The sequence below is a fragment of the Seriola dumerili genome, unplaced genomic scaffold (assembly GCF_002260705.1).
Source record: "Seriola dumerili isolate Sdu_G_001 unplaced genomic scaffold, Sdu_1.0 BDQW01000291.1, whole genome shotgun sequence".
In the NCBI taxonomy this organism is placed as follows: domain Eukaryota; kingdom Metazoa; phylum Chordata; class Actinopteri; order Carangiformes; family Carangidae; genus Seriola; species Seriola dumerili.
This window is the reverse complement of record NW_019174546.1, coordinates 3,510,418-3,537,584: the sequence shown is the minus strand read 5'-3', so window position 1 is coordinate 3,537,584 and position 27,167 is coordinate 3,510,418. Positions and strand designations below refer to the sequence as shown.

General features: G+C 38.9%; 1 protein-coding gene across 1 annotated transcript; it reads right to left on the bottom strand.

The window, feature by feature from the left end:
* Nucleotides 1-454: 454 nt before the first annotated feature.
* LOC111231209 (rab effector MyRIP-like) lies at nucleotides 455-26,769 on the bottom strand. The gene is made up of 18 exons (XM_022758248.1): nucleotides 26,755-26,769; nucleotides 25,270-25,442; nucleotides 17,403-17,624; nucleotides 14,285-14,421; nucleotides 10,623-10,705; nucleotides 9,666-9,742; nucleotides 9,521-9,539; nucleotides 8,342-8,422; nucleotides 7,912-8,055; nucleotides 7,318-7,453; nucleotides 5,945-6,507; nucleotides 3,342-5,414; nucleotides 3,072-3,128; nucleotides 2,183-2,362; nucleotides 1,307-1,468; nucleotides 892-942; nucleotides 682-796; nucleotides 455-538 (listed from the first exon to the last, which is right to left on the bottom strand). Exons 2-18 carry the CDS (start codon nucleotides 25,377-25,379, stop codon nucleotides 522-524), a joined length of 4,227 nt encoding a protein of 1,408 aa, XP_022613969.1. The 5' UTR covers nucleotides 25,380-25,442; nucleotides 26,755-26,769; the 3' UTR covers nucleotides 455-521.
* Between the last annotated feature and the right edge of the window lie 398 nt (nucleotides 26,770-27,167).

Sequence of the window (27,167 nt, the reverse complement as noted above, 5' to 3'; positions counted from 1 at the left end):
GTTTTATCCAGTAGCTGCACACTATTTGTATAGCTTTATTCATCAGTTAGTTAAATGTACAACTAAAATTAAGTCTAGAAATTTTTTTTACACATACTGTGTAATATAATCATTTCACCAGTTATCTAAAAGTCTTAAAACTGAAATGTGATTTTCTTCTTCTGACATTTAGTTAGCTGAGAGTTCACCTCCTCTGTCTCTTCACATGGTTGATTAGTGCTGATAAAATTTCAAAACTGTTTGGTCCCCAATCTGAAAATAAAGTTGTTTCATTTACTGTACATATCTGACATGATACTAGAATTGATGATTTCCTGCACTATCGGTGACATATTGCACATCTAAACAATATCTACATAGACTACTAGTGTTCTGTATTATTTGAGGCATGGTTAGTGTAGGGTTAAATTAAGGCATAATGGTGTCTGAATGGATTGTTTAAGACTGGCCTGTAGGCTGCAGAGTCACAGGGTCAAGGCACTTCTGTATTGAAGGTACTGCAACGGTCCAGGATCAGTGATTCAGGTTTCTTTGTCTTCTGAGATAGAATCAAACAAAATGGGGAAAAATATCCATTAATGTTTGCAAAATACTAAACTGACTTCAAAATGTATTTTTGTGATTATGAAAAATAAATAAATCAGTATTGTCCTCATTATTTACTCAAATAACGTGACTTACCTTTCACTGGCGGTGCAGGTAAGCGCCTCCTCAGTTGTCTTGATGAGTCCAGGGTGACTGGCTGTGAAAAACATTTAATTTTTTTTTTTGTGTACAAGGTGTTTGACATAAAGCTCTGTTAGTCACACTGAAGTGTAATAATAATGTATACAGGTACTGTACCATAACTGGAATGGTCCTGGTCTTAGTGACGTGTGACTGTGTGTCCACATTGAGGCCTGCACTCTTCAATGCAGCAATTCTTGCAGAGATGTCACAAATCTACAGCAGCAGCAACACAAACAAGTAATACAGTGTAAATTTTGACCATTGATTCATTCATTAAAACTTAGATAATAAACCCCAATTTTTTTTGGTGACCTCCTGACCTATCCTCTAGCACCCCCCTTCAGTCATAAATGCCACTGATAAATTGGCATTTCATTTACCAAGCACATTTACACACTTCAGAGTAGAAACCCTTTTTAACATGGAACATTCCTCTTGAACCATCTGAAAAAAAGCACCATCACACAGCTCTCACCTGGGTAAGTATTCAAGTGTAACAAGCAGTAGAAAAAATTTAGGATCTCCTAATATTCCACCTACATCTCTAACCATTGGTGCATGTTCAGCTTCAACCCACCTGTAGTTCAGACTGCTGGACCTTGGCAGCTGCTGATGCCACCTGCTCCTCCAGGAAGGACAGCTCCATATCGGATGTGGAGCTGCAGATTCCCCTGGCACACTCCTCGAGGTCACTCAGCTCCGCCTCCAGACTGTACACCGAGCCAGCCGCCACGTACACCTGCAGCATGTCCAGTACAACACAGGGTTCACTTCAAAATCAGGTATTTTATATTTGCAAACAAGACTAATTGTGATTATCAAACCTGTTTTTACGACTTGTTGCACTGTCGTTGCTTGCAACCTAATAACTACTGAAACGCAGGGGAACTTTACTCTTTTGTTTTACTCTTCAAATATTCATTATTCATTATATATTTTGCAAGCAGACCCCCAACGTGGAAATATGAACCTGGAAATGTGTATAATATGATCCTTTGAACACTTACTTGCATTTTAAAATGAGTTAATGTGACGTGTGAACCGATTAAGCGTTTTTTCGTACTGTATAGCAAGTACCTAATATACAGTACATTATTAACTCAGTCATGTTTATGGTAATCTTGACAGTATGATTAGCGTAAGACAAAGAAAACATTAAATTTAGTCATATTTTTACACAGCTGTTTGTTACCTAGAGCTTCTATGTTTGGCTACATACAGATATGTAAGGGTACCTTTAATTGCATTTATCCTGTCAATCCTGTCTTTGGTCCTTGATTAAAACTAATGCACATGTTGTAATCTTAAAATATTTGACTGGACTGTTGTCCACAACAGCACATTGAAAAAAACAAGTGCATCAGCTAAAAGTAAGTCAGTCATTTGATAATATTTGAGCAAAAGGTAAAGTATGCAGTAAATAAAATGTAAACTGAAATGAAGCTAAACCTACGTTCTCCTCCAGCCTGGAGAACTGTTGGTCCAGTTTCTTGAGGTCGGTGTTGGGGGGCAGTGAGGTGGAAGAGAGCCGGGTGTTGTCTCCTCCTTCCACTCCCTGCAGCAGCTCCTCGGTGGCATTCAGCACCTTCAGCACCTCTGTGGTGATGCTGCGCAGAGACACTGCCGAATACCTCTACAACACACACACACACACACATACAAAGAGGTATTTTCTTAAAACTGACTGATACCTTTGTAAAACCTGATATTTTGCAGTGTGATATAGAAGAACATTTAATTTTTCACGTTTTAAGGTTGAAAAAAAAAAATCTAGGATTAAACTGTCCTCTCAGTTTCTCTGCCTGATGAAAAAACTTTCTATTTCATCTCCTACTCGCCTGCGTACAGGATGTGTATCAGACAATTCTAAATAAGCACCAATTTTTAGCAGCATGGAAAGTCCTGCAGCTACTGATCATAACACTTCAGTTAAACTCAGATGGATGAAGTTTTGTTACGTGGATTACAAGCAGTTTACAGGATGAGCCACACTGACTCAATAAAAGGGAAGACTCTAGAATATACACCCACTTTAAATGAAGTCAAAACAAAAACATTACTGAAAAAACTAACAAGAAATGATTTTCAGAGTTTGGAAGAGGAGGAGCCTCTATCATATCTGAAGTGGACAACATAATTGGCTGATGCACGATACATTAATAGAAGGCCAACATCTGTGTGACATAAATACATGAACAACAGCAGGATATTGAGAATAAAAACTTAGAAAAGATGCAAAAGAAGTTCAGCTGCGTCTTGATTGGCAATAACCATTAATCTGCATTATCCACTCTGTTGCCGCCGCCCCCCACCCCCCCACAGCAAAACAAGTTCATTCTCACCTGCTCCAGAAGAGAAGATATAAACTGTACTGTTTTGTAAAGCTCGATTTCACTACCCTACAGCGCACAGAGGAAAGAGAAGAAGCAGGGCAGACAGAGTAGTAATAGTTAGATGAGTAGTTAGTTAGTCAGTTGCAGCGCAGTGAATATTTTTGCTGGCAGTGTTTTTAGCAACTACTACAGGCGTGACGGTGTTGCTGTTAAATAGACTGATTGGCATCTAAGTTACTCAAGGAAAGTATCAATAAGAAAATGAGCTGTAGTGCTTACATTTTGAATCTCCTCTGGTGACAGTAAACTCTCCTGTGGAGATGTGCTGCTCTGCTCTGTGTCGTTTGCACTTTTTTCTTTGGTTTCCTCAGATTTTTCATCCGTTTCTTTATTGTTGCACCCTCCCTCTGCAGCAACTTGTTCCTCATCATCCACTTCTATTCTCTTACATTTCTGTTGGGCCTCATTTGTCTCAAATGCTAAATTTCTTCTTTCTCGTGGATCCATGTCTGTATCTTCTTGCTCATTTTCGTTTCCGCTCGTCACCTCTCCACTCCTTTCTTTCCTGGAAGTGTTTCCTCCAATTTGCTCAGTTGCATTTTCTTTTGGTCTTTCTCTTGCAGCCAACTCTGACGTCACATTGTCACCTTGACTTTGAGGCTCTTTCGCACTTCCTCTCTCCTCTGATGCATCTGCAGTCTGTTCATCAACAACCTTTTCTTTGAAAACACTTTCTCTCCCTATTTTAACACTCCCTTCTGTCTCCGTTTCCTCTAGCTCTCTATTTATTCTCCCATTTCCTTCAGCTTTATTCTTTAATGTTTCTACCTGCATGTCCTCCAAAGTCATCATCAACATGCTGCTGATTATTCTGTCAAATTCTGGGTCTTCCTCTTCACTGTCTGCTGTTGCTTCCCACTTCCCCTGACCCTCTTTGTTAAACTTGTCTTCTCCTTCGTTTTCGTCTGGCCACTTTGCCTCTGGCTGATATCCTTGTTCCTCTCTTGTCTCATTGGAGTCGATTATCTCCTCCGTTTTCTCTGCTTCCATCGCTGATTTCAACTTCATCTCTTGTCCTTTCTGTTTTTCTTTAGCTTTTTCAGCCTCACATTCACATACATGCTCCTCTACTATTAATATTTCATCCTCAATCTCTTCTGTTACTGTCTCTTCTAAGAAATCTCTCTCTTCGGGTTCTTCTCCCTCTGTTTTGCCTAGTTGGACGTCATCTGTCTTAATCTCACCTACCAAAACATTCTCAGCTGTTGCTTTTGCATCACTACTCTCAGTCTTTGTTTCCTCAGTTTCATCTCTCAAATCAAACATTTTCACATCCAACTCTCCAAATGATTCTCTCCTCTCCACGGCTCCTCCCCACACGTCTTCCCTCTCAACGCTGCTCTCAGTTCCTCTTTCAGTTACCTCTTGCTCTCCATCTCCCTCATTCTTTCCGATTCTATCCAGCTCATCCTCAGTGGAAGAAAACTGAGAGGCGCTGACTAGACTGGCCAAATCGCGCAGCTGAGCAGCCTGAACTGCTTTTTCTTCCTGTAACTTCCACAGCGTTTCCTCGTCTATTGCTTCCTCCCCTTCTTTGCCTCTGCCTGCTCTGTCCAACTCATCCTCTGTGGATGAAAACTGGGTGTCACTGACTTGTTTAGCTAATCGGCACACTTTCACAGCCAGCTCCTCATTCCTCCCATCCTCCTCTTCTGTCTTCTTCTCTTCGATGCCAACTCTGTCCAGCTCGTCCTCGGTGGATGAGAACTGTGTAGCTCTGACTTCTTTTTCCAGTTGACAGAGTTTATATGTGAGTCCTTCTGTCATTTCCTCCTCCTGCTCTTTGTCTTCCTCCATATTTTCATCCCATTCTCCTTCACTCTGGCCTGCTTTGTTTAACTCATCATCAGTGGAGGAAAAGTATGTGAGTCTGGACTGTGCGACGAGCCTGTATAATCTGTGTTTCATCTCTTCATCATCTACTTCTAAATCTCTTTCTTCGTCCTCTTTCTCATCCTCCATTCTTACTTCATCCAAGTCGATCTCCATCTTCCACGACCTTTCACCATCTTCATCTTTGTCCTCACTTCCTTGTCTCCTTTCTTCCCCCGGTCCATCATCACCACAATCTAAGTCTTTGTCAAGTACTTCTTCTTGAGTGGAGGATTCACAAACTCGGACTGCTAGCTGTTGTAGTTTTGACGTGAGCATCTCGTCCATCTGACTGGCTCCATGTCCGGCCATGTCACTCTCGAGGTCAAAAGGTTCAGGGGTTGTGGCACCAGAGGTCAAAGTGTCAGGCGTCACGGCATCAGAAATAGGTTGGGATTGGTTGTCTTCTTTGTTTAAATCCTGTGAATACAAGAAGTCAGTTAAAAACATATTTTTGTGGTGAATTAAGCACAATTTCCCCTAATACATTTACCAGTTTATTATTAGGTACACCTAGCGTAATTTAGTACCTGATTATTTTATTATTATATTTTATAAGCCAAAACTAGCACCCCAAAATAATTAATTTATAATCATATAAAGGAGAAAAGAAAAGATCTAAACAACTCTAAGGATCATTCTTTTACTAAAATTATTCTGCCGGGTGAGTTACTGATTAATCAGTTAATTGATTAACAAGCTTGTTCTTGTTCCAGTTCTGCATTCCAGTTAACAGCTTTACTAATGTTACTTTGTACATGGAAAAAACTCATCCAGGCTTTACATTCATTAACCTTAAAAAGGAAATTTAACATGTTATAGTACCAGTACCACAAGTTCACATTAATGTAAAGCCTACTTGCATATACATCATTATTTTGATTCAATTCTTTTCTGCTGTTAGTATTTGTCACATTAACAGATGGTCATGATGATGATTTTTTTCTTACCGACACAGAAGAAGAAGCTACTTGCTCTTTTTTACTCTTCCTTTTCTTCCGTGATCTCCTGACTTTTCCCACCTCCGGCGCAGCAGCCACACTGCTCTCCTCCTCCTCTCCTGCTCCTTCTACATTAAAGTTCACATCAATGATACTTGTCCTTCCGGATGATGAAGGTCGCCTGATCTCTGCAGGCATATTCCTCTTAAAAAAAGCAAGCAGAGGTTTATTAGGCTTCCAGTTCCCCTCAGAGTCCGAAAACACATCATCTCTGCTGCCTCGGCGGTCCATTAGAGGCAGCCGGGTCCTGTCCCGAGTGTCCTGCAGGTTGAAGTTAGAGTCTGTCATCTTTCTGTGGATCTCCTGGAGGACAGCACCCCAGGAGCTGTCAGGCTCAGACTTGGTTTCGTTATCAGAGCCCATGCCTTCGTAGGCGGACACCACTCCGGACTCCCTCTCCAAGGCACTAAAGACCTGGCTTTTCCTTCTGGTCAGCAGGCTGGGGCGAGACAGCTGGGCGCTCTGCAGGGCAATCCAGTTCCCGTCTGGGCTCTTCAGCACTGAGGACACACCTCCGCATGCGAGCATGCACACACACACAGACATCATGCAGACAAGCAGAGACCATGTGCCAAACAAACACAACAAAAAAGTACAAGCACACACGCAGCAACATAAACAAACAAAAACACAGAAGAGGCAAGTATTAGCTGACAGACTTTTAACCAGAACCAAGAGACGTGGCTTTAAGCCGCCTTACACTGGCTCCTCGTATGTTTTAGTATTGATTTTAACTGTCAACAGAATATTATTGTTTAGTCATGACTAATATGATATAACAGCCAATTTCCCCCCTTTGGAAAAATCATTTTATTCCACACTGTGGCATTTTCACATATTGTATATATTCTTTATCAGTTGTTCCAGCTCTTTACTGAATCTATATGATGTTAACATTGAGTGAAACATTCAAGCCCAAGAATGTGGAATAATCATTGTTATTTGGAGAGCACTTTTCAAATCAAAAGTTAATTTAAAAAAAAAAGTTAATGTAAAATAAATAAACTAAAAGACAATTAAAGGAGAATCTCTCTTTCCAAAGCCTGACGGCCCTGACCACAAACCTCCATCACCTTTAGTTTCAAGCTGAGACTTTGGAACAGAGAACAGACCTTTGCCACATGAAAAATACTCAATTTTAAACACTTTCCTCAAAAATTTTGCCTGACCATTTTAGTGTATTTGAAAATTTGGGGACATCAGCTAGAATTTGAAATAAAGTTCTGTGCGTTTTAACAGTGTTTGGCTGCACAGCATGAGTTTACGGTGAGTGATCCAATGGTGGGCTTCAGAGGTTAAAGCAATAAGCAACAAGATCTTACCAGCATTGTCCAGCCGGTCTACACTCTTCCAAGCAGAAATAGTCGATCCACCACCCTCCTTCTTTAACGCCTGCAGTGAGTCTTGTATCAGACCTGGAGGGTCATTGTCCAACAGTGAAGAGGCAGAGTGTGACCTCTGAGTAGAGAGGGAAGACAAATTGCAAGTGTTAAAAGTTGAACACAAGAATGACACTTGTCTAGTGTATCTGCAGTCATTCTGTGGGAACACTGGATGTCAGGAATAAAATAGAAATGAAATCTAAAAGCGTTGTGGTTGTATACCTCCACCAACCAGCCAGATTGAAGGGTAGATTATGACCATATTCCCTGCACAAATGTTAAATTGAGTCACAATTACCATATGACTTTATGAGTTACAGCCAAAATGTATTTTCAAGGTCACAGTGACCTTGGCCTTGGTGCACCAAATTTGAGGAGACATAAGAGCACAGCGTGTTTAACTGTTTGACCAGCAGAGGTCAGCATGTGTCACCGTGCAGATGAGAGGATTTGTAATGAAGCAACACACATGCAGGAAAACACAGACAGCTCCAACCTAAAGTGGTTGTGACTGTGACATGTTCTTTTCTTTACCCAGAGGCCTGGTTGGTGTTTGAGGGAGCTCGAGGCTTGATTACAGGTGGGCTGATGATGGCGGGGGTCAGCGTTTTGTTCGAGAGGCCAGTCCTGGTCGCACTCTGTCCTCATCTCAGCCAAAGTCTTTCTCCTACTGATGATCTTACATACACAGACACATGATTAGTAATGCATATAGCTCTGATCCCACATCAAAACATAAAGAATCTGCTGGTTCTCCTTATTCAGTGTAAATTCATGGATTTGTTAATTATTTGAACACCCTGTAGCAAAACAGCCGTGGAAACCCCATTTGATTACTTACATTTGAGTGTTAGGCAATGGCTTTTCACACACAGTAAATCAAACTAATTACACACTATAAAACATCTGTTACTATACAAAGTGAGAATGGCATCCATCACTGAAATCTATTATTTTTTCTTACTTTTTGCACAATAGTTTTGGCCAGTTCCTCAATGAGCTCTCCTCTGTGCTCCCGCAGATAGTGTGCCTCATTCTGCTTCTCCTGGTAAACAAAGAGACCTATTCAGAACCACACACACTATAAGCTGATTACTTCTCTAAATAAACATATTTGCTGTACTCAGATATATACTTCAACAGATTAGTGACAAGTACATTTTTTCTAACATATACTACAAGTGTCTGCAGAATCAGAAATGTACTATGGGATTTTACAGATAGCATTTCTGATGTGATAAAAAAATTTTTAAATAATTTATTAATTAATTTGTAGACACCCATGATGCTTCTTTAGCCACCTCTGAAAATGTGGGATATGAATCAAGGAGCTGAGATTAATTGCAATTGATATAAAAATGGCCAATTAGGTACTGTGTTGTTAGTGTTGATTTAAGATATGGTGTCAAACAATGAATGGATTATGAGACAATGGGCCCCAAAGAGATACAAAACTTCGTAGTTTTTTTGTGTCTCTTGTTGTTTTATGTCTGTTTGTAGTTGCTATGTCTTTGTGGTCCATTTGTGTCAATTTGTAATCATTATGAGTCACTTGGTTGTTGCTAAGTGTCTCTTTGTAGTCATATTTTGTCTCCGTGTAGCTGTTTTGTGTCTTCATGTAGCTGTTTCGCCACTTGGTGGGCAGAGTGCTTCTCTGTGCAGTTATTTTGGGTCTCTTTGGAGTCATTTTGTGACTGTGGCCATTTTGTGTCCCTTTGTGCTGGTTTATCGTCATTTTGCTGCTCCTTGTAGTTATTGTGCATCTCTGCAGTCGCTTTCCATGTCTTTGTAGTTGTTGTGCATTTTTTTGTGAGCAATTTGTGTCTGTCTTTAAACAAAAAGTTTGTGCACATGCGACACAGAACCACATGTTCTGAAAAATAACTACTTCATGTTCAGTATAATAGACCTATTATTGTTGTCATTTTGCATTTATGTTGGCCTAACAATGGAACCTTCATTGTCTTATATTGTCGTATTAAACTGTCATTTGGGCAGCAGGATAATTATCATTATTATTTTTTCCATAATCTGACTCAAAGAGAAAAATATGAGATGTCAGATTAAGGAGAAATTTGAAAAGAAAATTGTGGAGGATTTATTACAGAACACTAATAAAAATATAACATACTGCAGCATCTACAATACAATCTGAAAAATAACTATAAGTAGCTTGTTTTTGTAACACAAAGTGTAAGACACTGTGTTCAGATAAATGGCTATATTTATAATAACAGACTATTGATAAGTCACGAGCAACATCAATCACCTGATTGGCGGTGTCGAACTCTGCCTTGGAAATGGCCTCGTCTACGGCCTCCTCTGCCACCCGCAAGGCCACAGTGAGCGTCTCAGCCATGCTGTGCTCTGAACACAAAGAAATACAATAATCACTTGTTCTGTCATTAACTGAAATGTGCTTGCAGTGGAACTGAAATTAAAGCAAAATCATGATTCACTCGTTGCAGTTACGTAAAACAGGAGCAAGTACTTGCATCCTTTTCAGTTTCATTTTGTTTTCTAGCCCTGCGTCACTAATCTCTTTTTGCCTCATTCGTGTTACGGAGCCACCACAGACAGAGGCATGACCATCAGGCTGCTGCAGCTGTTCATTCATGTTTGCTGTCAATCATCCTGTTAGTGCAGTGAACTGAGAGAATGAGGAGAAAGTGAGGGCACAGTGGGACATACAGGACAGCACCCTTGGTGTCAGGTTCCCTGTGTGGCAAATAGTTTCTAGTAGTTTAATTAATCGATTTAATATAAACTGGCACAGAAAAGTCCATCAAACATTTTTACCTTTTTATCACTGAATCTTGAGGCCGCTGCCTTGTAGAGGGGGCCTGTGTCAAAATCTAGTTTTGATGGAAGAGTTTAACATTTTGGGGAGTGACATGAGAAGATTGATAAGACCCCCATATCTGCCCATTCAATATGAAGAAGGAGGCAGCATATGGTTAGCTTAGCTTAGTTTAGTTTAGGATAAACACTAGAAACGGGTAAACAGTTAATTTGGCTCCATCTAACTTAAAAGTTTTTCTTTTGTGTCACGAGAAAATGTCTTTGTCATATGTTTAATATTTCACAACATTTTGTAATCCCATGTGGTATGTGCCAAATGGAAATAAAATCTAACTGAGCTAAAAAATAATCTGCATAAGACTGTATTAATGTCACACATGTCCAATGGTGACTTTAATAATAGCTGCAGCAAAAAAACTGAAAACATTATAAAGCATGTCTGCACCTTCACTTTGTCTGTAGAAGGTTGAGTCGCTCTCACAGACGCTGCCCTCATTGCAGACGCTCTCCTCATAGGCGCTGCCTTCTGTACACACACACACACACACAAAAACAGACAGACAGATGTTCACATGGATGTGAAAAGGCAGATACAGTACGTTCCCATGGCATTAACCTGATATCCTGAAACTGGATCAGGGTGAATTTTTAAATTAGAAGATTAAGCAAAAGAGATGAATGAATAAACAGAAAAAAAGAAGATGTACCTCTTGTGTTTCATTTGCTCAGTGTGACTGAGCAAATGAAATCTTTTTCAGTCCTTTATAAAGTGTGTCACAGATGGCATCAATTTCATGCATCAACTATTTACTCTATATATTCCACACTAATAATAAATGTCATAGCAATGATCACAATTTTTTTTTTTTTGGGAGAAAATGTGCCTGGCAGTATCTCTGCTTTTTAATATGTGTTAAATTTTAAATACGAGTTGATTTTAGAGTTTGTGATTGGGCAGCAGAGAGCTCAGTCATACTGTAGACTGTTTCCCCTTCCAACTCTGAGCCTTGAGCTCTATTCACGTCATGTAAATATTCATGCAACAATGCAGCCATTTGTGGTTATATAAGTGCATTAGTGCGGCCTCGTGTGTGGCATTACCAGGCGACCTGATCTGTGTGCAGCAGGGGCTGGTTCAGAAGTACAGTAGAGTACACAGGGTCACTTCCAATCATTTTAAGGGGCAAAGAGAGGACTTAAACCAAGTGATATGAACTGTAGATTATTTTGAAAATGCAGAGAGCACTGAGAGCACTCTGCTCTGTTTCTTTGAGCCTAATCTATAGGCAGGCATGAGTTCACTGACATGAGTTATCCTGTACATGAAGACAAACTCAGGGTCTTTACTTGTATTTCAGCGGCTGGAGCATGGATTTTGTTCCTGTGACCTCCTCATAGATGTGTGTGCAGACATCTGTGTTATTACATCTAATGAGTCAGGACAATTTGGCCGCAGCACAGGGACATGGAAAAGATTTATGAGCAACACAGTTGCCTCTACCACAGCAGCTAAAGGTTACAGTAACCCTGAGGGCACCATGAGACTCTGAGGATGGTGAACTGACAATGGCATACATGACTATGTATGTCACAGCTCAGATAGAAGCTGCAACGATAAAAGTTAAAGTCATTCTTGGCAACATTTCAGTTTTAACCAAAGAAAACTGAAAACGTGACTCTTTCACTGGCAAACAAATTGTTAAAAAAATGCAATCTCGCGGAGATCAAGAGCATGATAAACTGTATTGTCAGCCCTGTAACACTTTGTCACAGTCAAACTGTAAACCTCTGTAGTATGCAATGTGTCACAAACTCTAATGTACTTGTAAAAATAATGCATAAACTCCATTTGTCTAGGCTTTCCAGTACTCCCCCTGATCCCTGGGTTGTCTCAGACACTGGTTCCCAACATTTATAGTCAAGCAATGCTTACTCACCTCCTCACGGGATGCAAATAGCCATGAGCTATGAGCAGTTCAACCATAGTACCAATTTACACCCACCATTGATTGACCTGTGATCTTTATCTGGGTTAGGAAAAATGTGTGCAAATGTAGGTTTAAATGCACACAGAATGCATTGCGATCAGATTAGCCAAACCAAAGCCTAAATAAAAAAAAAAGAGAATGATAAAAGATTGGTGGTAAATTAATTATATTGATTTATGGTTTAGCATCAGTTCGACTTATGACTTGTGGTTTTTACTATGTGTTCTCTCGCCTCTTTCCACTGCTCCTCGGGGTCACTTTGCTCTTTTGCTTTACTCTTCATAGGAGGATATCTCTGACCACTGTTGAGTCACTGGGCTGTTGGTGGAAAATGCTTCACTGCTGCATGAACCTCACACACAATCATGCCTATGCCCACAGCTTTTAGCTCCCAAATGTCAGCTCTATTAATTCTGACGCTATTCATGCAGCTCACATTGTTCTTACGCAAAGTAAAATTAGCATGAGTCAGACTATGCAGATCGGATTTGGCAGCTGAATAAAAACAGCTGAAGCAGTGCAGGTCAGTCACAAACAAATGAGAATGTATGATACAGCATGTGCTAAGAGTGAGCATGTGAGTGGAAAATGAAAACAGAGCTACCTAAATCAGAATGAGATGCTGAGCGCTGGCCTGATGCCAGCCCACATCAGTCCTCCTCCCACAGGGGTCACATCTCTGCATCATCTGCAACCGGCGACCTCTCCTCCACAAAACATGCATAATTCTCTGAAATCCCTTGTCTATTCAATCAGATCAGAGACTCTGAACCGGGATGCACTCCCCCTGCGCTGTCCCTGACTAGACTTACAGTACATGCTGAAGCATATGCTGCTGGGTGAACACTCTTATTCAAAGCACTGTATAGTACTACCAATACATTTTCAGCACTGCTGCACCAACAAAGCTCCTAACCCTGTCTGTATTTGTGACACATGCTTTATATTAGGCTGTGTAGAACTGCTTAAAGAAATACACTACTGACACAGTGGAGGGAATACGGCTGAAACAGTGTTCCCTGTTCTCTCAGATTATCAGATATTAACATAATACTACCATAACTGTGCAAAGCAAAATGCTGTTGCCTATTTTCTGACTGTCATCTGTGAAATAAAAACATGTTTAAACTGAAACCTCCTGAGGAAAAAAAAAAAACTTTTTAAAATTTAAGTACATATTATATTGCCTTATTATATTGTTTCTAAAGGACAGCTAAAACAGGGAAAATCCATTGAGTGCTTGTGGACACCTGATGAATTTAAGTCCAATATTCATCCTGTTTTGTCTAACAGCCCAAAATCCAAAGACATTTGGTTTACTACCATAAAAGGCCAAGAAAAAACAATCAATCAATATTCACATTTGAGAAGCTGGAAACAGTAAATGTTTTTCATTTCTGCTTAAACAATTACTTAAGATATTAATTGTTTCCCAAATGACTTTATATTGCATATATGTTCAGAAAGGAATCAATTAGCTAATCAGTTAACCAACTAGATGTTTCAGCTCTATTCAAGTTGAAACAAAATGTGTGTTCAACAGCACTGATGAAGTTTACATATGCATCTACCATATGTACACAAGGTTTATTGTATAATAAAACCAAAATAAAGCAGGACTGGGTCGTCACTCCTTGCTGAGTGATGATATGGAGGAAGTAAACAAACATTAATACACTTGAGTCTGGCAGCAGCCAGAGTAATCTGCTGAAGTTATGCGAGATGAAAGCCAAGCAAGAGCTTAATCCTGTTTCACCCTCCTCCTAACTTCCTGTCCTCCACTGCTTTGAGATACAAACAGCAAAAATCTGACAAATTCAAAACAAAATCAAACTCATGAAGTTGAGTAGACACAAAGTCTCTTATACAAACACATCATTTCTCATGAGAGTAAATTCTCCTGACAGTAATCTGTTCACAGCATTCATTATAGGATTAGGCTTGAAGAAAATATATGAACTGATTGAATGATACTCTGAAGCTTAATTATTTGTGGGTTGTTTTCTGTTTCTGTCCTGTACAGGTTTACTTAAAATTTTACTCTAACCATTGGACTAAAATAATAAAATTAATTACAATAGGTTTTAGCAGCAACATTTATGAACAGAGTAGTTTACCAGTCAGCTCTGAAAGCGCACTGTGCTCTGCCAAGTGCTTCCTGTAGAGAGTCTTCAGCACTTTGGCGCTGCCAAATCTCTTGAAGCGCTTCTTCACATTAGTGTAGAACCACTCCAGTGACTGTGTCCTCAACAACCTGAAAGGGACAGAAAGCAAACCTGCAATTTAATTTTCAGTATGTGTTGTATCTTAATACTTTGGCAATACCATTTTAATCTTCATACCAAATCAGCTGATCCAATGGACCAAGCAATCACCAAATCCATAAAAGAAAATATATACGTTGGATCAGCCCATTAAAGTAAATTCTCTGGAAGCCAATAAAAGTCAAAAATAATTATGATATTTATATTTTTCTACGATTGTTCCTCCTGACACTGGAGAGAGAGACTTTGGAGATGGCAAGTTCAAATCAGTTGGAAAATGCAACGCAGCTGCTGCAGTTTGGCAGTATTACAAAATGACACGTAAGGCCCAGCAAATCTTAATGAAGCCATTTGATTTGATGAAGAAAGTGTCATTAAACAAATGGAAATACCATGTCAGAGTTTACCACTCACTGACTGTTGTATTGCCATCTACACAAGCAAGTGAGCAAGTCTGACAGAGATAGCTAAAAAGGAAAGGTAAAAAAAATAGCAGAAATCACATCACAAGTGTTTAATGAAACATTTGTTAAAAGGCTCAGTGAAGTGGAACCTTTTTCTTGACAGGAGACACTTAAATTCAGGATTTAATGGTTAGATTTTCCCCCGAAGTCCCCGTATGAAATTTGCCTCCTGAGATATACAGGGAAATTAATATATAATTTTCATGTACTGGGTAAAATCTCTCTTAGTCTTAAAGTCTTAAAGGTATCAAAAATTACAACATCTGTCATTGTGTTGCAAATGTGGCAAAGATTACATTTAAAGCTGTGGTCCCTTATAATGATACTACTGGTTACAGTATCATAACAGACACTATGTCAGGCAGCAATACACATCACCAACAGATGAATAAGCTGAAAACAACAAATAAACTGCACCAATTTTCACTGGGATTGTCTCATTTTACTACAAACACAACTGTGGTAACAGTTGTATCAGCATCAAACTTAATTCCTTTACAAGCCAAAACCCGTCTCCAGCAGTCAAGCAACTCTGTTGTTTTGCTTCCTTTTCTATCAATTCCTTTCTTCTACTGAAGTTAGCATGCTAACCAGCTAGCCACAGCCTGTCCCGTCTCATAATACCACTTTGTGATGGTGAGTCACTGTAGTGTATAGTCTGCCCTCAGTTCAGCATGAGAAGATGAAGAAGTAGCGCTGCTCAGAGGGTGGATGCTAACCTCTTGTGTTGTGAATGCAGTGATAGCTGAAGCTCTTGGTAAGCGGCCATTATCACCACCACCTGCTCCGAGCAAAAAAACCACATTTGGCGGCAGAGAAAAGTTGCATATCGCACCTTTGAATCAAAATTGTACATCAGAGAAAACCCGTTTTAAAATGTAATTTAATTCCATGCTACACCATTGTAAATTGCATTTTGTTGCATGTTATATCTTTGAGTCACTACAGATCTTTTGAGCCTTGTTTGGTGCATACAATACATTGCCATTTATTATTAAGTGAAAAGGTACAGTACACTGTCAGAGTGGATTTTGATGTAGATCCAGTTTATGTATAATTAGGATTTATCCTCTCATCTTCATGTTTCCTATTTGAGATTAAAATGAACTAGGATTTAATTGAATGTTTAAGAGTGACAGCTGTAGGATACTGCAGAGATATTAATGTCAGCAAGTTTAATGAGTTGCCATCTGTTCACTGTGTCAGTGAGTTTCCATGTGACGGGAGCTAAGTGAAAGTGAGAGTGTGTACAGTAGGTGTGTTGACAGGCACTGAAGGTGACACAGGAAGTTTTCAAGTGTCACCCATCTTAAGATAAGTCCTGCAGTCTACAGTGTGGTGTCTCCATCATTAAGATGATTGTTAAGATGGAAGTAAACCTTTTATAGAATTTACTTCAGTAGTAAAATTTTCTATGATGATACTTATAGGCTCCTTCCTGTGTGGATTTTGTATGTTCTCCTCATGTCTGCATGGATTTCCTCAATCCCATCATCAGACAAGAATGCTGAATGCTTAAATGACTCTGCAAAACCCCAGATTACGCTCAACAACAACATCTAATGCCAAAATTCTCTCTCTGCAAGTTAATATCCGTGTATGTTGAGTACAGTGTGGTTAAAATCCACTGATTTAGCATTGCACTCCTATAGCTTTTTCAGATGTACCCACAATGCAATTCGACCGCTGACAGTTTTTTTTGGAGATTCAGGTGTGTTATGCTAGTGGTGGGTAATGTAGCCTTCAGCTGCTATCGAAGTCTGGTAAACTCACTTCTTTCTAACCTAACACCCCCAGATTTTTATTCATTTATTTATTTATTTAATTTTTTTTTTTTTTTAAAACTTGTGGTCTTCAGCCCCAACCAATGCTGACTGAAGTGATATCACTTGAGGTAATTTATCAGATTTCACACATATTGTTGATTTTAGGAGAAAACCTAAACTTCATCACATATTTGCAAATACTCTTAAAGGTTTTGAAATGAAAACTAAAAATTTTCTTAATTCACAAACAAACATGTACAGAAGAAAATGTTTTCTTCTGTACATGAAAGGCACAGCCCATCTTTGAAACTAAAGTCTTTATCAAAGAAATGAAGAAGTACATTTTTTTTTAACCACCATAACCAAGTGACATGTTTCCTTTCTGTCTTGTTGTCAGGGTGAGTATAAATATTCTAGCCAGTGGTAGACAGTATCTTGGTGACTATGTTTTTGCGAATTAAGTGCTAAATCCATCTCTCCCCCAGCAGAGTAAGAACTTAATAACCTTTGGCGTCACTATCAGACTCTCATCCTTAACTTAGCCTCCGTGTATTTGGCGTGCACACACACGAACGCACACACACACACGCACGCACGCGCGCACGCGCACACACACACACACACACACACACACACACACACACACACACACACACACACACACACACACACACACACACACACACACACACACACACAGAATCACCGCACTACCACCACTATTACCACCAGCGACCTTACCTGCTCTTCTGGCAGACGGAGCAGAGCCAGGCTTTGTCCCGCTTGCTGTAGACCCGGCATGCCTTGCAGACGTTGTAGCAGCAGTCCTGGCACTGGCGCCTGGGGTTGAGCAGGAAGGTGAAGGGCAAGCAGCAACGAATACAGCAGCGCTGGTTGAAACAACTCTGCCGTGACAGCAGGAGGCAGCGACTGCCCTCCTCATCCAGCTCCTGCTTCAGTTCACTGTAGGGAATAGAGGGAGGGAGGGAAGAGAGGGAGGGAAGGGATGGTTAGAGGGACAAAGATAGTCAAACCAGAAAGAATCTGTAAAATAGAGAATATTTAAGTACGGGAAGACACGGATAAATCAACAGTCGTGGGTTTACTATGTCAAATAGGATGATCATCACAATGAGGACATGGCGTGCACATAAACACACAAACAGTCACATAAATCCTCTGCTTCCCTTTAATGAAGATGGATCAGAAATTAAAGTGGTTTTACAAATTTAGTCATTTCATTTCATCAAACAAGCAGCAACATCTAACACATGTATCCCTTAATGTACACTCTTAAATCCAAGGGGGTGAAACGAGTTATCAAAAGAGAAACAATCATTCATAAATGCCTGATGTAACATCGACTCGACATCAGCAGCAGCTTTTCTGCCTGTGTGGCTCCTGAAGCTTAAGTATCATAAACATCTATTATTGCTTGATAAAGCAGCCTCACCATAAGGTCTATTTAGTAGCAGTTCTGGAGATTTCTATCATATAGCATGATATTCGTCAGCAGGTGGAGTTTGCCTCATTGTTATGGAATTGCAGATGTTTTATTCACTTTAAACCTGCAATGACTGGTTTTTAAGCCACGTGGGGACGGCAGAAACAAGCTGAGAACACATCACTCACATATCATCAAATTTTAGTTGTTATGGTGAACTTGTGAGCAAACACTTGCCTATTTACACATCCAACAGTTACAGAGCTACTTTATCACAAGTGTTTCTGTCCAATATTCACTCTTTTTAGCTTTGTTTTCCCTTCCACCAACTCCTGAAAGATATATCCATCTCCTTTAGCTGCTAAATGCTCCACTATGTTCAGAAGCTAGTTGCTAACTTTAGCATACAGTGTGCTTTTAGAGCCTTTTTCAACTGAAAACAAATTTCCATCTGCAACCTAAAAATAACACTATGAGAGCAGTGAGAGTTAACCAAAACCGTAAAGTTGTGAGCTGTAAAACCAACACAATGCTAAAACTTTAGAGAAGAGGAGTAGCAGATCTCATGCACTCGCAGCTTAAATGCACCCGTCAAAGATTTGATTTAATTCATATCTGCACACACGTCGAGTTTGTATGCATAGAAATACTACTGAAAAGCACCGATCCACATCTACATACAGTTGCAGTTACACTCACTACATTTTAAAACAGATGCAGACATGTCAGGCAGGGCCTAAAAAACAAAGGAATAACAAATTACAGTAGGAAAACATGACAGACAGAGGTAGCGAAAAGGACAAATGGGAAGTGGTTTAAGTATGTGTCAAAAAAATCCATTATTTTCACATCAAGGCTGCAGAACCATCAGCTATGACTGAATCATTTATAGGTGATTGCTGCTGTAGACTGATGTAGTCTTACAACATGAGGACAGGAGCAAGAAAAATACACACTGTAGGTATCTAAGTTGGCTTCATTTCAGTTGTAAATAACTAAAATTCAAAATGTAAAGCTTTTATATAGATTGTATTCATAATAATGGGCAAATGAGTTCCAGTTTTTGACCACTGGGGAAAATCCACTTCCTGAAATGGCTGATTTAAAGTGAACTGGTGTGCACTGTGTGTGGTTCATAGAAAAAGCAGCTCAACAGACACAGAGAGAAATGTACATGGGAAGAAAAGTGGACAAAAGCAATAGAAAGACAGAAAAAGACACAAAGCAGTTATAATATGCATCTGATAATCACAAAACTATTAATCAATTAATTGTTCTGTTTATAAATGCCCCTCACAATTTCCTAAAGTCCATGTTGACACCTTCAAATCTAAGAAAAAGTCTAAAAAAAAAAAAAAAGTCTACTGATATTTCATTCACTTCAGTTAAAGAATTCAGCATTTGAGAAGCTGAAGCCTCCTGTTAAATTTAGGCATTTTTGCTTACTCATTGATTACTAAAATTGTTCCACTAATCATTTCAGCTCCACACACTAAGCCGCATTTCTTGAACATTAACCCAGGGAATTCGTACAACACTAACCTTTCGGTCACATTTTCTGTAACTCCCAAGCTATAAAAATTTAACAGTGTCCCTCACACGCCTGTCTGACAGAGAGACGGCCATCCTCTCACTACAGCAGCACACTCCATTACTCAGGCTCGATGGACAGTATAAATAACCCTGAGACCGACCAGACCACTCACACACACGCGCACACGCACACGTACACACTCATGCAGAGTCACAGCAAGGTCCAAGATAGTGAAGTAACATGCAGAAATATACATGCACAAAACACTATCCCATGGAGAAAAATGCAAAAACATGTATAAACACACCACTAACTCTGCAGGACACTGCAGAAATAACCACACAAACAACAGCAACAACATTAATATTTCTCATTTAAATACCTATGATTACACATGAAACATACAATACATGTGCAGCAGCTCACACTTCACATTATCTGTGGTGCAGCTCTGTTCCCACACATGCTCGTCTAAAGGAGCTTTCTAGCTTCAGGCATGAAAAGAGGACAGACAGAACTTGAGCTGCGTCAGCTGCAATAATCCACACAAAAAATCTGTTTCTTGGTGATAAGCTGATGTGGCGTCTACCAATTTTCTAGTGTTTAAGGATGTGAATGAGGATATGTATTCTCTTCTTTGATGAAAATGACAGCCATGTTGTTTTTTATGGGTAATGTGAAATATACTAGCTGAGGCTGCATGGGAATGGTCTACCACCTACTGCTTTGTTAGCTATTGGTTAGTTTAACTAAAAGAGTTGATTGAGACGAATTGAGAGCTTTGTTTCAGTGTTAGAAAAAGATCATAGGGTCGAGTAAGTTAGGTTTATAATGGCAGCAGTTTTACGTTGATGGTAACTAGTGGTAGAAGTTAATTTGTGCCCTGTGTCCTCCATTTTATTTTATTTTTGATTCAAGTTTTGACCCTTTGTAAAAGTATTTGTAAGAAATATTTAACTTAACAAGATAAACACTGTCGCACATTTGTGCCATATCAATATCACCACCTTTTATTTTGTGCTAAATCCAGTAGCTATTTGTTGAACCTAACTCTTTTTTACGGGGATACTACAAAGCTTACACACTCAGGTACCAGTTTATTCAGTACACCCAGCTAAATCTAATGCAGTGTAATACAACAGTTCTGATGTTGAGATACGAGATTATAAAGTTGAGTTGAGTTTTTGTCACACTATTTTAGAGAGGTACTGATTTTGTACTTTGTGGTGCTGTTAAATTGTATTTAATTTATCCAGACAGCAAACAGCTGCAGTGTTACAGCAACAAGTCACATAAATCAAAAAACCATGGAAACAGGACACTCGAAGAGGGAGATGAGAAAACAAAATACAATTAAAGCCATAAAAACAGACAGATCAAATCTGAGAAAAGCAACTTTTTTACTGTTGTGTGTGAGACATGTCAAAGCTTTGTGTTTGACAAAGTATCTCTGATCCTGATAAAGACTAGCAACATATTCTAATGTCTATTAAATATACACACCGTTCTAAAATTCAGGTGGCTCTCATTGACATCAACAGGATGGGTAAAAAATTAAAAACACCTCTCTGTATAATGTAAGGCAGTACAACAGCACCACAAACTACTATACCCATCTCTACAACAGAAACTCAACATCAAAACCTTCATGAAGGAGGATTTTTCTACAGGACTGATGTTTTAGACTGGGTGTACCTAATAAACTGACAACTATGCGTGTCTCATGGCTGAAAGAAAGTGGATACAAGATTGTGTGAAAGCAAAATCTAAGTACATGTATTTACATTCCTTTACATGTAACTACTAAACTTTGCCTAATTTCAAAGATTATTAAAACTAATTAGTGTTCATTCTTCAAGTAATCTCACAGTTTACACAGGATTAGGCAGATTTACTTGAAACTGTAAATACACACTATAATATATGTGTACGCACATGGTTGTTAAAATAACGCACATAAAATCTTTCGACTTAATGTTTACTGAAGTGTTTCAAAGCCTTTACACTGTTTAACACTCCCACTGTTGGAAAGTGAATCTCGCTAATCTCATCCTGTGCTCTTCCTTCCTTTTTCTTTGTAGAGACTGTTATCTGAAGTAGTTACTGTGATGAAACAATCTAGAGAACAAGGGCAGGGCAGACTTTGTCTTTCACAATATCAGTTCGGTTTTGTGTGATACTTCAGTCATCTGTCACAGATACCCGCATGAGGTCATGAGCGGTGGTGCACGCACGTTTCAAAATGTCACGTATAGAAGGTGATTGCTTTCCCATATATATATATATATATATATACTCCCCTGTCTTTCACTCACTGCTGTTTCACATTCAGGGAGGCTGCCGAGTTTCATCTCAAGGGGTGGCAGTGCAGAAATTGAGAAGCAGGGTGCATGAAGTTGGAGCCCACTTAACGACTAGACTGAGGAAGCAGAAAAGTGCACAACCTGCATGACATGAGGGATTTGCCTTATAGATGTGATATCAGAAAACGGTACATGATCTTATCTGTCAATGTACTTCTGCTAAAGAGGAGATGTGATATGAATGTGTTGGACATCATTTCGCAGCTTGGTTTTTAGATCCTTATGGTGAGAGATCATCTTCTTGGTCTCTTCATGAACAGAGAAACTGGTATGAAGCAACACAGAAATATCAGAACACGTCTAAACATACTTGATGAGCACTTCTAAGAGAAAGTAGAGAGCTCTATACTTAATCGCTTTGAGTCATGTCACATGAAGATTTTACAAAAAACTCTCCAGCTGCAAATATGATTCAGGTAGAAAAAACTTAAGTTGTAGTTTCAGTGGTGTCAGTTGATAGCTGATTTTTTTTTTTTTTTTTTTTTTTTTTTTTTTAAACATGCTTTTCTGTGTTTTACAGGCTTCACATCAAGATAAAACCCACCATCGTGTAATTACACACTGGTCACAACAGTTTTCTTCTGCACAAGGACATAAAATTAGATACTACACCAGGATAAAGTATTGTTATACTTTAGCGCTTTCTGTTTTTTTTGTTTGTGTTCCCAGTGGAGTTGTGCAGGCTACAGGATTTTATGACTATCCAGCTGATCAAGTGTCAAACCAGAGTATATATATACACTCAGTTTATTAGGTACACCTAACTAAAGCTAATACAGTCTAACACAACAGTCTTGCCATAAATCCTCCTTCATGAACGTTATAATGTTCAGTTTTTGTTGAAACTGTTTTACAGAGGTGTTCATTCAGCTGTATGGACATTTTAGAGGCTGTAGTTTACTATTATTTTGTCCACCCCGTTTGTATCAATTAGGGTAGACTAAATAACAGAAAACACATGTCAGTATAATGTCATACAGTTCAGCAGCACCACAAACTAAATACTCCAAAATGACCATGAAATTGGCTTGGCCGATTTCCTGTCCTCTAATTAATTGTAGAAATGCCAAACCAAGTGTGAGGGAGTTCAGACAGTGTCTCCATTACATTGTTTGTCCACTAGAGGCAATGATAAATTGATTTTTCAACTGTAAAATGTCCCGATTACTATGGATTGTGGTCACAGTTTAAGACCTGAGGACTAAACACAAACAGCATTATGAAAATACTATGATATTGGTTCTCCTCACTTTTGGTACTTGACTATCAAAACAAAGTAGCATATTTGAGTGAACTGGCAAATGATCAACTTAAATGCTCAAATACAATCCACTAACAGCATTTTTAAATAACTTCATTATGAGATTAAATACACATGTCAGATTGTCATTATTCTCTAAACTGAAAGTGTCCTTGATTGTAACCTTAGCAACACAGATAAAAAAAAATGACTTCACCAGTTTGGAAACGTTGATGGTTTTTTGCGCTCGCTCTCTCTTAAAAAACACTGAAGAACACTAAGAAGATGTGATTTAGGGATTTAGAAGGTTGGAAATCTTTGAGGCCCTTAAAATATGTTCTAATTTTATAATGAATACTCATTATTTTATTGTTTTGCTTAACAAGTTTATTATTCTCTCTTATTTTACTTACAGGTGTTTTGAATGCTGTGTCATGTGAGTATTACGTTTCTATACAACTACACTGCAACAGCAAATATATTTTGTGAGAAACATAACTGTGACAGATGACGTCTTCTTTTAACATGATGACAATATGTTGTTAAATATGCAAATATGTTAATAATGAACATATCAGTTCTGCCAAAATATCACATCTTCCAGTACTTGCATTTAACCAAAGCATTGACCACACTGCTTATATTTCCACCACTATTATGTTTATATCAGAACTGTTCAAACATCTGTCATCATAAGAAATGACTCCATGGATGAAAAAGTTCCAAGCAGATTGTCACTTAGGTCAAAATACAAAAAGGTGGGGCTGGAGCAAATTTCCATGTTAAGACAGATGTAAATCTGAGGGAAATTACAGTCATTAAATTTATCTTGCATATGTGCTCCTTAAAAACCAGTTTCTTATCTGACTGGGTTCCCTGGTCACTGAAAGCATTTGGTAACGTAAGCAGAGGATTTCTATTGTGTGAGGGTTAGGATTAGCACGAGGTGCAAGTAAGAGTGTCATGGGGAAATGACCTAACTGTTTATTCTTAATCTCTGAATACAAATCATTTCCGACTATTATGCACCTCACTCACTCTCTGCCCAGACTCAGGTCGATATACACCAGAGACCAGAGACTCCAGTTCAAATCCACCCAATTAGCATATCCTTCTGTCTTTCCATTCGCACATATTGTGTTTGGGCTCTGAGGCTTGATAGAAGTTTTGAGGAAGCTAGTCTGAGTACAACAGGAAAGGGCTGTCACTTCCTGTCCGGTATTTTTCAGGAGAGACTTCAGAGCAGAGAGACAGGACGGGAAATCTCCTTTGAGGACTAAAAATGCATCGAATGCTAACAAAGTCCCAGAGAATGGGAATAGTAAGAATGCTGTAAATGCATACTACTTATACAACATACTGGATTGTAAAGCTTCTATTTCATTCAGTTTTTCTGTTACAGATGGTCTAAAACTGCCTGTGATAAAAGACGAACTGATGAAAATTAAAGTAGCTACTGATTAATCAATGTGATAATGTGAAAGGGGTCACTCGTAGTGATGAACCTACATTTAGAGAATTATCACCTAAATCTACAGCTTCCCTTGGCTTTAAGGGGCTTTGTAATGAGTTTCAGCTCATTGTTTCTCTGTCCAGTCCCAAACTTTACTGTTTTGGTTCACTCTCACTGCTCTTATAGCATTGTTATCAACCACAGCAGGCAGCTGTTTTTGAGAGAAAAACCAACTGTACACTACCTGCCTAGTACCAAACAGCAGACAGACACCGTTAACGACCAGCTGGTGAATATAGTGGAGCTTTTAGCAGCTAAAGAGATATTAAGTACGGAAGAAAAGATCTTATTACTACATCTACAACTGACCCTAAGTAGTAAATATAGACTTTCAGTATAATGTGTTCAAGAGGCCGAGAGTGTCTAAGAATAAGGAAGGGAGTCATTTCAGTGGGGCATGAATACATAATGACCTAAGAAAATCACTCTGACTAATCAGTTTAGTGATTGATCTGCTGGCTGCTCAGGGGCTCAAACCTGTGACATGTTCACGACCATGGAGGTCTGAACTCACCTGAGACGTTCCTCCTCCTTCTTGCGTAACTTCATGTCCCTCTGCACCACCTGCAGCACATGCTCTGCCTCGTTGTCTGTTAATCCCGACAGGTCCAACTTCCGGCCCATTGCTTGCAAACCTCTGGCTGTCACTCAACCCCTCTGACCATTCAATCAGCTTGTTGTTTTCATCTAAAAAAGAGAAAGTTAAAGATTACAAATAGAATGAATCAACAAAAGACACAAAGGACGCAGTTAAATTCCTTATACCTTAGTGTATAGCTACTTTTTAGCTCATTTCCACCACATTTCAGAGGGAAATCTCTCTTTCACTCCATTACATGACATTTATCCGACATGAATAATTACTATTTTTCAGATCAGAACATTAAAAAAAAAAACACAATAAGCTTATAAAATACAATAGATTGTAAAATATTTACTATTTCTACTTATGAAAGATTTGGAATGCAGGACTTTTACTTGTGAATGAGTAGTTATGTAAAAATGTATTGGTACATTTGGTTAAGTAAAGCATCAGATTAGGTTCTCCACCACTGGTGTATGTGATAAGTACATAGTGCTTGTATGAGCTCATACATGGTAGGCTTCTGATATGTTGTTTTAGGTCTGTAAAGCCCTTAAGGACACAAGAGTGATAAAATGATACATAAATGAACTTAAAAGGATATAATTTAATAGCATTTGTAACTATCTCTTGACATGGAATGTAAACATGGCAAAAATATTTCTCTGCTGTAGCCTGTATTTATGTAGAATAATGAGGAAAGTAATAGTAGCTCTTCAGACCACAAAAGGTATGGGGAAATATTGTCAGAAGTAAGCCATCTACTGCATGACAAACCTCTCTAGTTAGTGAAGCTTTTATTTCATACAGCTCACACATAAACACCCTCCTAGTTGACCTTATATAGTTAAGCATTGTGTCCATAAACACTGAAAACTCATTTTGACGTCCTACAAGCCACTTACACAAGTAAATCAGGGGTATTAACACCAAGCAGGATTAGGGATTTCTGCATTAGCATTCCTGAGGAGAATATCTGTCTCTATGTCAAACAGGAGGTTGAAGACAACTTTTTGTTTTAATGATTGAAGCCAGGATAACAGCAAATCAGGATGTGTGCAGTGAATCAATGTGGATGTGAGCTTCAATACAAACAGTAGTGTTTATCTGAATACCAACTACGATTATGATTGATATATTTTTCATGCATCGGATCTTGGAAGCTGTTTCACTGGGATGTTAGACAAATATCAAAGTCTACAAAAAATAGGATTAATACCAGAAATAAAGACAATTGTTCCTCAGGAGTGATCACACAAGTTATAAGAAATGATTCTTGGAATTCTCACAATTTTCATCCAGGCTTCTGACAACAAACTTTATAAATCTATCATGTTCATATAAAGATATTTTAGGCATTTTACTTTATATTCCGTTCTTAAAGAGTCACTTAAAGTCAAATGTAGAAAAACTCACCGATTTCTGAGTCCGTTGTCCTCCGTGTTTGTAACAATGACCACCAATTTACTTTCACAGCTGCAAACAGTGGGAAAAACACGAATAAAATCCGTTCACACCTCGTGTGAATTGTTGGTGAGTCAATGCCCAAAAATCGACCAATATTCAAAGTTTAACGGGGTCTTTTTTAAAACCTTTTCTCCGTAGCCGAAGTTGGGAAGTTTAACTGCACGTGGTAACCATAGGCAGGTCTGATCAGCGCAGCCTGTCCCGGTGTCTGGGAGAAAATCAGGATAAAGCTGGGCTTGGTCTGCTTCCACTCTGCTGGGTACAACCAAGGAGACGACATGGAAGTTATGAAAGCTAGTGTTTCAATTAAAGAAAAAACGTTTATATATCATATAAACACTGATTCGGATCATTAGAAGAGT

What these genes read in the sequence shown, in the direction of transcription:
- LOC111231209 (XM_022758248.1), bottom strand. Translation starts at nt 25,379, where the DNA reads ATGGGCCGGAAGTTGGACCTGTCGGGATTAACAGACAACGAGGCAGAG. An exon ending in TCTACAGACAAAGTGAAGGT is followed by an intron (nt 9,743 to 10,622) that starts GCAGACATGCTT and finishes TTGTGTTCAGAG; the next exon opens with CACAGCATGGCTGAGACGCT. An exon ending in AACACCAACCAGGCCTCTGG is followed by an intron (nt 7,454 to 7,911) that starts GTAAAGAAAAGA and finishes CTCTCTACTCAG; the next exon opens with AGGTCACACTCTGCCTCTTC.